The 13,888-nt window shown below is 36.2% G+C and overlaps 1 protein-coding gene across 6 annotated transcripts in view; it reads right to left on the minus strand.

Annotated features, from left to right (window-relative positions):
* FAR2 (fatty acyl-CoA reductase 2) overlaps positions 1–13,888 on the minus strand; it is a 186,596-nt gene that overhangs the window by 39,637 nt on the left and 133,071 nt on the right. For all 6 annotated transcript variants that reach the window (XM_001141623.8, XM_063786827.1, XM_063786826.1 and 3 more), the window contains exon 3: positions 2,235–2,410. In XM_001141623.8, coding sequence (XP_001141623.1) covers positions 2,235–2,410 — 176 coding nt within the window. The remainder of the gene's footprint in view (positions 1–2,234; positions 2,411–13,888) is intronic.

Here is a 13,888-nt window from a genome sequence, read left to right on the forward strand (position 1 = left end):
AATCACTAGCTGCCTGTATATAAACAAAAATTAGAGAAGAAAAGGGAAGAAATGTCCAAAGTTGAACATTTAAAATATATCAAATTCATCATAAATGAATATGTAATAACAAAAAACAAATAAAAAATTGAATAAAATGGGAAAACATGTATTGTTCTTGGATAGGAAGAATGAATATTTTAAATATACTAAATGATTTTAAAGTATTCTACATATACAAGGTAATTCTAATCAAACTCCCAAGATTTTTAAAAACCTGGCAAAATTATCTTAAATTTAATCAGGAAGTATATGCAAAGAGAACAGTAAGGAAAATTCTATAAAAATGAAAGTGTGGCTGGGCACGGTGGCTCACGCCTGTAATCCCAGCACTTTAGGAGGCCGAGGTGGGCGGATCACCTGAGGTCAGGAGTTCAAGACCAGCCTGGCCATGATTGTGAAACCCCGTCTCTACCAAAAATACAAAAATTAGCTAGGCATGGTGATGCGTGCCTGTAGTCCCAGCTACATGGGGAGGCTGAGGCAAAAGAATCACTTGAACCCAGGAGGTGGAGGTTGCAGTGAGCCAAGATCACGCCACTGCACTCCAGCCTGGGCAACAGAGCGAAACTCCATCTCAAAAGAAAAAAATACAGTGCTGTAAGTATGCTTGCTCTAATATAATAAAAATTACAGTAATTAAAATGATACAGTACTGGAAGTGAAAGCCTGATTTAATGTAACAAAATAGTTGAAAAACTGAAATTTAGTTTAAGAGCTTTATATCAGATAAAGAGTAAAAATAAAATATTTAACAAATATTGTTCAAAAACTAACCATGTGGCAGAAAAAAAAATAAAGCTGCTTTACTTTCACATCTGCATCACTCTTCTTACAGAATTGGCCCGTACTCCTCTTTCTAGGTAAATACTTTATAAATGGATCAAATATCTAAATGTAAAAATGAAACCATAAAAATACTAGGAGAAATTATAAATAACTGCATAAATAATTGACTTGAAAGACATTTGATAAATTGTTAAAATAGTTTCAGCCTTATAAAAGATGAAGAATTTAATGGCCAGGCGCAGTGGCTCACGCCTGTAATCCCAGCACTTTGGGAGGCCAAGGCGGGTGGATCACCTGAGGTCAGGAGTTTGAGACCAGCCTGGCCAACATGATGAAACCCCGTCTCTACTAAAAATACAAAAGTATTAGCCGAGCGTGGTGGCAGGCACTCGTAATCCCAACTACTCGGGAGGCTGAGGCAGGAGAATCGCTTGAACCCAGGAGGCGGAGGTTGCAGTGAGCCAAGATCCTGCCATTGCACTCCAACTTGGGCAACAAGAACGAAACTGTCTCAAAAAAAAAAAAAAAATAAGAATTACTGTGCTGAAACTTTCAAGAAGTCTTAATAAGAAAAAAATGTTTCAATAGAAAAATAGGCAAAGAACATCAATAGGCATTTCACAAAGAACAAAATGCCAATAAGCATTTAAATATCATTAGCCTTTGTAATCATCAAAGAAATACAAATCAGAACATGTGCTACCATTTCCATGACCCTATTAGCAACATTAAAATAATTTAAAAATTATAGTATTATTTTGTGACTGTAAAAATGAGCATTCATGTGCACAGAGACAGTGTAAGTGGACACCACATTTTTGGAGAGCAATTTAGCATTATGTGTGAAAATGCAAACTGTTCATAACCTGGGTACATCTGATATGTATCTGATAATTGTACTTCTAGGAATTTATCTCAAGAAGAGCACACAAAGGGGTGAAAAATATACATGCACACAGATGTTCACTGCAGTGTTGTTAATAATAGTGAAAAATTAAAACAATCCAAATGTCCACCGACATAGAACTGGTTTAATATATTATATATATGTACAATGGAATGTCATGTAATCATTACAAATTATAATAGAATATTTATTGACAATGATAGATATCAAAAAATATAATTGAGCAGGTTGCAAAATATCCTTCTCGCTAGGATGCCATTTTCTTCCAGTAAAATTGAACATACACCTATGTAATCATAGATACATAAAGAAAAATTGGAGTGAATGTTCTCCACAATAGTAAATGGTTGTTTCTAGATGGTGGGATTTTGGAGGAGTTTTGCTTCTTTGTATTTTTTTTTTGTTTAGAGTGTATTTCTTTTTTTTTTTTACAGAAACTATGAAGAAATTTACATGCACACATATGTATACAAGCCATGAGAGGGAAATGGGAATGTACCTGAGAGTGTCGTCAAAGCGTACAGTGGCTGCACAGTGAAATATTATGTTTGTACAGGAGAGAAGCTCCTGCATGTCCTCTTTGCTGATGGCAAAGTCATTCTGATTGAGATCTGCATAAATAGCTCTGATCTTCTCATGCACATTTGGACAAACTTCTTTGACTTTCTCAAATAGCTGAAACATAAATATAGATCAATATACAAAAAATAGCACCATCATTATCACATTGTTCTTGTTTATAACAACCTGCTTAATTATACTCAAAAACTGGTTTTAGTTGTAATAACATTACTTAAACAAGACATCTGGCTGGGCATGGTGGCATATGCCTGTAATCTCAGCACTTTGGGAAGCCAAAGCAGGGAGATCACTTGAGCCCAGGAGTTCGACACCAGCCTGCGCAACATGGTAAAAACCTGTCTCTACTAAAAATACAAAAAATTAGCCAGGCATGGTGGTGTGTGCCTGTAGTCCCAACTACTTGGGAGGCTGAGATGGGAGGATCCCTTGATTGATTAATATTAGAAAAACTGTTAAACATCTTTCTGGAAGAGTCAGAATGACCTCTTTGTTGAGAATGTGCCCAGGACACTTTATCAACCTTATCAATCCCAGATGTCAAAAGCATTGAGGACTGACCTAACTTCCAAATTATCTTCAGAATTGCAGTAACACACCACTGAAAAGCCTGGCCCTACAGTGCAGAAAAATGGTAGACAGAATTGAAATATGTTAACTTGCCAGATCAATATGTGGATTTCTTCCCTTTCCTAGTCATCTTCATTAAATCCTCAGAATGGCTTCTGAACATGCTCTTGCCTGATACAAATGAGACATGATTTCTCTGACTACCTGAGATCAACTTTTTATTACCCAATAAAAACACCCTGGGGTACATCTCTTCCAGAAAGATCTTTAACAGTTTTTCTAATATTAATAAATCATAGGCATGCTAAATGTTTTCTTCTAGAGTCAGATGTTTTCCCTCTTGATAGTTAATGTTAATTGTACAACAAACATATGTTGAATATTTTTGGATAAGCTTATCTAAAATTTGTATAATTTTCTCTTTTTTGATAACTGAATTTGGAGAAGACTCTTTTTGAGTCTACATGATATATTTTATTCACTAGAAATTTACTTAGGGTTCTGTGGACTCTTTCACTTTGGCCTGTGAAGACTTCTGACTACTGGAAAGCAAGAAGTAGGAGATGGTTTCAGCATCCACCCTTCTCACAATGGGGTTCCTTACATATGATGTAAGCAGTCATATTTAGATTTTCTTTTGCCTTTGGTTTTTATGACTTTAAAAGACAGAAGTTACTGCTATTCCATATTATACTTTCAGACAACCTGTGCAACGTTGAACAGCACCAAGATCCCATATTTGCATTACTTTTCAGGAGATCATTACAATTTTAGGAAATAATGTTCCAATCTGTGTTGTATCTGTTGCATTGTATTTTCAATCAAGAATGAATATCTGAATGAACATAGTACAATTTTTTAAAAGTCTGAGTTTTCTGATTTAGATAGTAGTTGATAATGTTCCACTGAAATAAATCAATGAATTGGCTGCATCAATTCAAACCACAGTGCTAAATGAGGATTCCATTTTACTACATTAGCCTTGCTTAATAATAGGACTTGCCCTGTCAGGAATCTCACCATACCCCTATAGCTTCTAAAATAATACTCTTTAATAGTGCCATGTCCTGAATAGAGTGACAGAGATGGCAGCCAACTGGAATCCAACAGGTTAGTGGTTTTGGTCTTTTCATAACGCTGTCCACAAAGTGAACTGCATTGGAATCACTAGTAGCATAATTAAAATGTATATTCCTGGGTCCTATCCCATACCCACTAAATAAGAAATTACTAGGGCACACCCAGGAATCTGTATTTCACACCAAGTCCCCCAACTGATTTTAAGGCATGCAAATGATGAGAATTTCTCCATTTAGAGTGCAAACACGGACAATTGCAGATGAATAACTGCATACAACTCATTTCCCTTTATAACTGCCCAGAGCAATCTTCGCATCAGTAGCTTTCAAACTGTAGGCATGAAAAATCAAAGAACCTGGTTAAAAATTATTTCTTTATTCCACCCTCAGAGACCCTGGCTCAGTAGTTTTGTGTGTAACCTAGGAAATTGTATTTCTTAACCACCTCTGCAGGTGGATCTGATGGTCCAGGTACCATAATTGGGAAACACTGACTCTGAAAAATTCATGTCTGTTCTTAAATTCAGGGCTTATATTTCCCCCTCTAGTTTGTAAACTCCTTGATTCTTTTTTCTTTTGTAGGGAAACTCTTTCTATTTTTCTTTAATTTCTGTGGGTACATAGTAGGTATATATATTTATGGGGTACATGAGATGTTTTTATACAGGTATGCTATATGAAATAAGCACATCATGGAGAAGGGGGTATCTATCCCTTCAAGCATTTATCCTTTGAGTTACAAGCAATCCAATTATACTCTTTAAATTATTTTAAAATGTACCATTATTATTGACTATAGTCACCCTATTATGCTATCAAATAGTAGGTCTTATTAATTCTTCTATTGTTTGCCACCCTTTACCATTCCCATCTACCCCTTCCCACTTGCCTTCCCAGCCTCTGGTAACCATCCTTCTACTCTTTATGTCCATGAGTTCAATTGTTTTGATTTTTGTACCTGACAAATAAGTGAAAACATGCAATGTTTGTCTTTCTGTGCCTGGTTCATTTCACTTAGCATAATGACCTCCATTTCCATCCATGTTGTTGCAAATGACTGAATCCCATCCTTTTTGATGGCTGAGTAGTACTCCATTGTGTATATGTACCACATTTTCTTTATCCATTCATCTATTGATGGACACTTAGGTGGCTTCCAAATCTTAGCTAGTGTGAGCAGTACTGCAACAAATATGGGAGTGCAGATACCTCTTTGAGATACTGATTTCCTTTTTGTTGGGTATATACCTTGCAGTGGGACTGCTGGATCATATGGTATTTCTTTCTTTTTTTTTTTTTCTCAGACAGAGTCTCACTCTGTCACCCAGGCTGGAGTGCAGTGGCACAATCTTGGCTCACTACAACCTTCACCTTCCGAGTTCAAGTGATTCTCTTGCCTCAGCCTCCTGAGTAGCTGGGATTACAAGTACGCACCACCATGTCTGGCTAATTTTTGTATTTTTAGTAGAGATGGGGTTTCGCTACATTGGCCAGGCTGATCTTGAACTCCTGACCTCCAGTGATCCACCCGTCTCGGCCTCCCAAAGTGCTGGGATTACAGGCATGAGCCACCACACCTGGCCCATATGGTATTTCTATTGTTTTTTGAGGAACATGCAAACTGTTCTCCGTAGTGGTTGTACTAATTTACATTCCCACCAACAGCATATGAGGGTTCCTTTTGCTCCACATCATTGACAGCATTTTTTATTGCCTATCTTTTGGATATAAGCCATTTTAACTGGGGTGAAATAATATCTCATTGTAGTTTTGATTTGCATGTCTAATGATCAGTGATGTTGAGCACCTTTTTATATGCCTGTTTGTCTTTTGTATGTCTTCTTTTGAGAAATGGTTATTCAAATATTTTGCTCATTTTTTGATCGGATTATTATACTTTTTACTGTATAGTTGTTTGAGCTCCTTATGTATTCTGGTTATTAATCCTTTATCAGATAGGTTGTTTGCAAATATTTCCCCCCATTCTGTGGCTTGTCTCTTCACTTTGTTGATTGTATCCTTTGCTGTGTAGAAGCTTTTTAACTTGATGTGATCCCATTTGTCCATTCTTGCTTTGGTTGCCTGTGCTTGTGGGGTATTGCTCAATAAATTTTTGCCCAGACCAACGTCCTGGAGATTTTCCCAAATGTTTTCTTGTAGTAGTTTCATAGTTTGAAGTCTTAGATTTAAGTCTTTAATCCATTTTGATTTGATTTTTGTATATGGAGAGAGATAGAGGTCTAGTTTCATTCTGCTGTATCTGGATATCGTTTTCCCAACACCATTTATTGAAGAGGCTGTCTTTTCTGCAGTGTATATTCTTGGCACCTTTGTCAAAAGAGTTCATTGTAGGTGTGTGGATTTTTTTCTGAGTTCTCTATTCTGTTCTATTGGTCTGTGTGTCTGTTTTTATGCTGGTACCATGCTATTTTGGTTACCATAGCTTTGTAGTATAATTTGAAGTCAAGTAATGTGATTCCTCCAGTTTTATTCTTTTTTGCTCAGGTTAGCTTTGGCTATTCTCAGTCTTTTGCGGTTCCATATAAATTTTAGGATTTTTTTTCTATTTCTATGAATAATGTTACTGATATTTTGATAAGGATTGCACTGAATCTGTACACTGCTTTGGATGGTAGTATGGACATTTTAACAATATTGATTCTTCTCATCCATGAACATGGAATACTTTTCTAGTTTTTGGTGTCCTCTTCAATTTCATTCATCAGTGTTTTATAGTTTTCATTATAGAGATCTTTCACTTCTCTGGTCAAGTTAATTCCTAGGTATTTAATTTTATGTGTGGCTATTTTAAAGGCTTTTTAAAAAATTTCTTTGTAAACTCCTTGATTCTTATTCATCTCTTTATGCCTGACAGTATGCCATTCATTGAAAAGACTCAAATTTTGCTTATTGAATTAAAATTAATTCCTGTAAGATCAGTAATAGAACTATTACTACAATAGAATGGAAGCCTGATTCCTGAAGTTTGTATGACTGTGATGAGAGATAGCAGATAGCGACTGCTAAACGAGGACACAAGTGTTTCCTGAGTCCTCTATATTAACTGCCAGTGGGAGCTTGAAGTAATGTGATTTCTCCAGTCTTTATAGCAGACCTTCTATTTTTATAATAATGACAAGACTGAAGGGACAAGATGAAATGGTGCAAATGGAACCTGGATAAGCACCAGCTCTTCTAAAAAAATTTTTCTTTTTGGTGTGTTTGTTGCTAATGTGAGAGATTAAAGTAAGAAAAATAGATAAAATCAAAATGAGTAAAGAAAAAACATAATTTCAGAAATTTCATTGAAAGCCCACCAATAAAGAACAATATAATTATTTTAAATTCTAAGAGCTTATCCTGTTTCTTCTCATTGCATAAACTCATATTCTCTACTTGATGGCACAAGACTGAGAGGTAAATAGTTGGAAAGCTGCTCACCATCATCAAAACTCAAGCAGAGGGATTGCTGTTGATCCATTTTAGGAAACCTTGTTCTTTACAAGAGTAGGACACATTTCTGTGGTCACTGAAAGATACAGCTGAAAGGTGATCTAAGCATTTCAGATTGGAAACTTTGGGAGTGTTCCATTGATTTGCCATTACACAGGCAAGTATTTCTCTCCTTAATTTGTTTTTAAACATAAGATACTCTTCTAATTATATGAATAGTTACTTGTAGCCCAGAGGCAACAGAGAAACTGCAAACTCTTAAGTAAGAAAATTCAGCAGAAAGAGAAAACCAGAAAAAAAATTTGTCTGGTTTAAATAAACTCCTTGGGTATGACTTCTGTAGTCAGACACCAAGACTGCATTTTTATTAGAAGTAGGAATTGGGCTGGGGGCATTACATTTATATGATGCTTTTGAAACAATCCAGAGGCCTTTAACATGGTCTCTTACAATGAACTAGTTAGCCACATGACCTCATTTTGTAAGTATCCACAGGAGAGTTGCCCTCTACTTCCTGGGGCTCATTGAAGGTAATCAAATCTTTTCTAATCATGAGAATCTTTGATCTTTAATCATTTTACTACGTCTTTCTCTTCAAAAAGTCTTTCTCTTCAAAAATAACTATATTATGTAGTCCCAATAACCCACCAAAATTTGCTTAATTTTTTTTTGGAAAATAAATGAGTAAGGTTGCTTAAACTAAGGGGCAATCTCTGTGGAATATTTGGTGTCCCAAGGTGAAAGAGACACTGTAATTTTTTTTAGAGAATTTTTAGAGTGCTGAGTAAAAACAAATCAATGAATTCTGCAAATTAGCTTTAAGTTGAAAACAATTAAACACAAATAAGTTCATTAATTTAAGCAAAAACCATTATACCCAATGTACAGATTAACAAAAATTCACAAAATGTTAAAATTGTTGCTAGTTCACTAGTAACTCTCATAAGATGTAAAGAATTAATCTAGAAGTTTTTAGTGCTTTAGCGAAGACCGTTTCTATAACGCCATAAGGCAGCATGGTGTAGTAGTATGGCTGTCAAAATTCGGCATATAGCAGGGTTGCCCAGGAAGTTGCTCAAACAAACAAACCTATGTCCTGACCCTGAAGATTCTCATTCAACAGTTATTAGTCCAAGCTTGGGCATCTATCTTTTCTTTGAACATGGTCTCTAGTAATTCTGATACACCCTGAAGTTGAGAACCATTGGTGTATTGGAAAGAGCTCAGGCCCTTAGGAGTCATGAAAGACTATATTTGAATTCTGATTCTGCCATTGATTTGCTATGTGACTGGGGCAAGTTACTTACCTCTCTGGGTCATTGTGTTTTTGCATATTTATCTAAAATGCCAACCACCTGACTATCGTATTCTGTGACCTCAGAGAATTAAGCATATATTATGCTGTTCTTAAAGACAATTTTGCATTTAAAAATCGTATTCTGTGACCTCAGAGAATTAAGCATATATTTTGCTGTTCTTAAAGACAGTTTTGCACTTAAAATCGTATTCTGTGACCTCAGAGATTTAAGCATATATTATGCTATTCTTAAAGACAATTTTGTATTTAACACAATTTTAGTTCACTTTACATAATATTCTACAATAAATGCTAAAGGCAACACAGTGTTTGATTCATCATCTTGTTATGTTTTCTTTTCCCCACACCAAAGATCAATTTCACAGTCCTTTGAGAATTGTTTCTTGCAGGAAAAGAGCTAGGGTGGCTAGGAAGATGGAGACCAAACTTAAGATTATTTCTACTCTCCAACAGAACTGGTGGCATCTCTGCATTATCCATGCTAGAGGATGGAAAAAACACTGATATTAACTCAGAAATGGCAAGCAATAGTTTCACTTTCCTCATGATATTGTCATCGAGGAAGAAATTTCCTAGGGGAGGCAATGCAGTACAATAGGGAAAGTATGGACTTAGAGATTAGAGACCTGCATTCCAATTTTGCTGTATCACTTGGCACAAATTACATAACCTTGGAGAGATGACAACTGTATCTCATCTGTGATGTAGGAATAGGCATACTGCAGAGATTTCTGAGGATTCGTGTAATGAAAGTCAGATGTTTGTCATAGTGCCTACCGCTTTGTAGGTCCCTAATAATAGGAAAATTCCCTTTCTACTTCCACAGCAATACTCCATTTCCAAAAACTGCTGATCAGAAAGCTGTGTTGTGTGTGTGTGTGTGTGTGTGTGTGTGTGTGTGTTTGTGTGTCTGTGTGTGTGTTGGGTCATGCCAACGTTTCTGATTTTATCCTGTGATCCAGATACTTGAAGAACAAAATGTATGCCAAAATCATGTTGAACCTCATGGCTTGGTAACTTTTTTTAATGAAATTAGTATGGGCAATTTGAAGCTTTTTTTAAGACTGAAGCTCTGTCACCAGGCTGGAGTGCAGTGGTGTGATCTCGGCTCACTCCAACCTCCACCTCCCAGGTTCAAGTGATTCTCCTGCGTCAGCCTCCCAAGTAGCTGGGACTACAGGCACGTGCCACTACACCCAGCTAATTTTTGTATTTTTAGTAGAGACGGGGTTTCATTATGTTGGCCAGAATGGTCTCGATCTCCTCACCTTGTGGTCTGCCTCGACCTCCCAAAGTGCTGGGATTACAGGCATGAGCCACCAAGCCCGGCCAATTTGAAGCTTTTAAGAAAAAGACTTAATGTGATTGGAAGAGATTTTTTTCCTTCCTTCCTTCCCTCCTTCCCTCCCTTCCTTCTTCCCTTCCTCCCTTCCTTCCTTCCTTAAAGTAAATGGCCTGCAGGGGAGAGGTTGAACATCCTTCAGCTGATCTGACTTGAGTAACAGGAAAACTGAAAACTACTTACACTAGAGGCCTCTTGCTTTTTGTGGGATAGTTTCTTAGTCCTTTGGAGGGGCGGGGGGAAAAACAGTAATGGAACACAACTGGCTTTGGAAGTTTAAATGCAAATATTTCCAATTTTGGAAGTTTTAATGCAAATGTTTCCAATTGCCTTTGCCTTATGTAGAGATTTAACAGAATCATTAATGTCAATCAGAAATTCATTTTTGGAAGTTGAGAACAAGCAGCTTTTATACAGCGAAGCCCGGGGCAAGCATGGACACACTTTTTTTTCCCTACAAAAGAGTCTGAAAATTAACAAGAAACTTAGAAAGTAACAGTAATGCGGCCGGGCGCGGTGGCTCACGCCTGTAATCCCAGCACTTTGGGAGGCAGAGGCGGGCAGATCATGAGGTCAGGAGATCGAGACCATCGTGGCTAACACGGTGAAACCCCGCCTCTACTAAAAATACAAAAAATTAGCCGGGCGTGGTGGCGGGCGCCTGTAGTCCCAGCTACTCGGGAGGCTGAGGCAGGAGAATGGCGTGAACCCGGGAGGCGGAGCTTGCAGTGAGCCGAGATCGCGCCACTGCACTCCAGCCTGGGCGACAGAGCGAGACTCCATCTCAAAAAAAACCAAAAAACAAAAAACAGTAATGCTTCTACTGTGTGCTTCTTTCATTGGTGGGCTTTTCTTTGAAGATGTTTTCTAATTCAAAGTTTTTTGTTTTGTTTTTGTTTTCTTAGTTTGAAGTTAATTTGCTTACCTCTTAAAGATTAATTTATCTAAGCCTTCTGGGAACTGCCAAACAGTGATAGTCTCAAAAGGATTCAATAAACTAGTTCATAAAATGTCCCTGTCTTCTATTGTCTTAAATCTAATCATGTTCTGTGAACTGTGGACCCAGTGTGTAACCCTGCGTGATTTATCACCCAGAGTTCTCTACTGTATTTCAAAGTTGATTTACCTCAGGGGCAACTGAGGGTTTATTGAGTAATTCAGATTTTTCCAGAGAAACTGGTTTGAAGGATCCAGTGCAACCTGCCTAGCTCTGTCTTTGTTTATAAACCCACTTACTGGTGATATCATTCAAGATAGTCCCTCTCTAAAAACCTTGAATTTTGTCTGGTCTTCTCGGATGAGGAATTCTCAACCTGGTACAATCTCATTCTAACTCTTCTCTTATATACTAAGTACTCAAACTATATACTTTACTATAACTTAACAGGAAAAGGTTGACCATTTTTGGTATTATCTCAATGATACATTTTTCAGTGTCTGAGCTCACACTGATTCCTAAGTAGCTACATCGCTTTTAATAATTTCTACTACTTAGGGTTTTATTCCCTTGGTATAGATATTGTCCTTTCAATGTTTTCTTAAGGAATTATTGAGAGTAGATTATTAGCAATTTAAGATCCTAAACAGATAGACGTGGGACATGGTTGTTGTAAAAAGAAACATATCGGTAAGACACTAGGAAACTCGAAATGCTTTCAACATTTCTTTGAACTTTACTACTGAATGATTTATTTGCAACTCATTATCTGGTATAGTGGGGAAAAGCCATCCATGTCTTTTTAAGCCAAGACATATTTAAGACAATAATAAAGCTAAAATATCAATTGCACTATCTACATTTGCTTTTGACACAATGAAAAGCTGATTGGTTCATAATTACATGAGCATATTTTCCATAAGTAAGAGATGAAACAGCAGCTCAGAAACCCTTGGTCTGTGGTGAGCATGTTCACATTTCAACACATGAAATTTGGTGTGCGAAATTTACCTAGCAGCTCCTCAGATTTTATGAAAAACTAGATGATAATTTTTAAAAAAGCAGTGTTGAATACTTAGAATCATATTTCTAATAAAAATAAGTCAAACTATTTAATTTTGATAAACAGTTTCAAAACTAAAAATGAACTTAACTTATACTTGATGACATAATTTTGTAAATTCATGATTGATTTCTGCCTTATTCTGATTTATTTACTACTTTACAAGATAGGTGTTTCTTTTCTTCCACTGTAAAAGTGTAATGTGTTCATCGTATTTGGAAAATGTGGAAGATAGAAGATTACTGTTCTTATTTTTTCACTATTATAAAGGGTAATTTTTCCTCACCATAGAAGTAGCATAATCATAATTCTAATTTGAAAATTTGAAAATGCAAAATAATTGTAATCCAAGATCACAACAACATTTAGGGCTAATAGTTGAGATTATACTGAATATAGTTTTGCATCTGTTTTTGCACCAATATATTACAAGGCTTTTTGTGTCATTTACTATTTTATAAAACATGATTCTTATTGCCTGAATACTTGTCTAACACTTGTATATATTGTTTATTTAGTCATTCCTCTATTGTGGAACATTTAAATTGGATCCAAGTTTACTATAAGTAATACTACAATAAAAATATCTATACATTATTTGTGGTGTCTCTGGTTGTTGTCTTAGAGTGACACCTTAATTATCTTTGTGAGAAAGTCCTCAAGAATCCTGCCATTAATTCATATACTTTCCCCCCACTGATATGTCCCTTTAAGTGCTCTGAAAATACTTAAGAAACTTAGTAATAAGAAAGAAAATTAATCTTCTTTTTCGATTCTTCACTTCTAGTTCTCTGTGGCCAATGGATTTTTTAAAATCCCTTTGTCTAGAGCATCTCCCATTTAATTGTTTCTCTTTGACAGCAGGGAAACTGGAAGTCAGATGTGATATCTATGCATACCATAAAAGGAAAAGAATGAAGCAGATGTCTGAATTTTGATACATAGAACAGATGTCCTTTTGGTCACATTTCCTGGGGGATATAGTTGTAATCAAAGGCCAACTGGTAACATTTTTGGTTACTATGTTTTAAAAAAAAATTTCCAAGCCTCACATAGCTGACATGGTTTATTTACCTTCAGGAACACTGTAGTACTTGCAGTGAGTTAGAATTCATTCATTATTATGTGTGACTGGAGAGATGTATTGCTTAAAAGCTATACCAGGCCCTACTTAGGAATAAGTTACAACTGCATTAAATCACTCTGTTTGTGTCAAACTCGTTAAAGTTAAATGGCAGAATCTGGAGGGGGACTTGATTAACATGAGATAATAAATATTTGCAGAATCTGATGCCTACCAGAAGAAACTCTGACCCAGACAGGATCATTGCATAAGAGGTTGGTTTTAGAAGTAGAGTTGGCTGAAATTAAAGTCTCGAGTGACATGAAGACAGTGTTAAAGATAAATCCAAACTCTTCTTTATTGCTTGACACTTTTCCAATCAGCATTGACTTCATTCCTGGCAAGCTGATGTAACATGGCGAGTTCTACCTCATTTTATACTTTATTTGGTTAGAATTTGGGGGAGGGGGTAAAGGTGCAGGTTGGTTATTTAAAATGCACAGTCACCTCCACCAACTTTCCAATATAGGGCTATTACTTAAGGGAATACACCCATAAAACTTTGATTTTCTAGTAATTCTGCTTTTGTGCATTCCTAATTTAAGACTCAGTGAGGGTGAAAGAGTTTTAGATTTGGCAAACACTGCACTATTTTCTTGAATTTTTTGGATTTGCTAAAACCAATAACAAATTTATTACCCAATTTTTTTTTCCTTTAACTTTTCCATGTGTTGCCACTGAATCCTCCA

The sequence above is a fragment of the Pan troglodytes genome, chromosome 10, assembly GCF_028858775.2.
Source record: "Pan troglodytes isolate AG18354 chromosome 10, NHGRI_mPanTro3-v2.0_pri, whole genome shotgun sequence".
Classification (NCBI taxonomy): Eukaryota; Metazoa; Chordata; class Mammalia; order Primates; family Hominidae; genus Pan; species Pan troglodytes.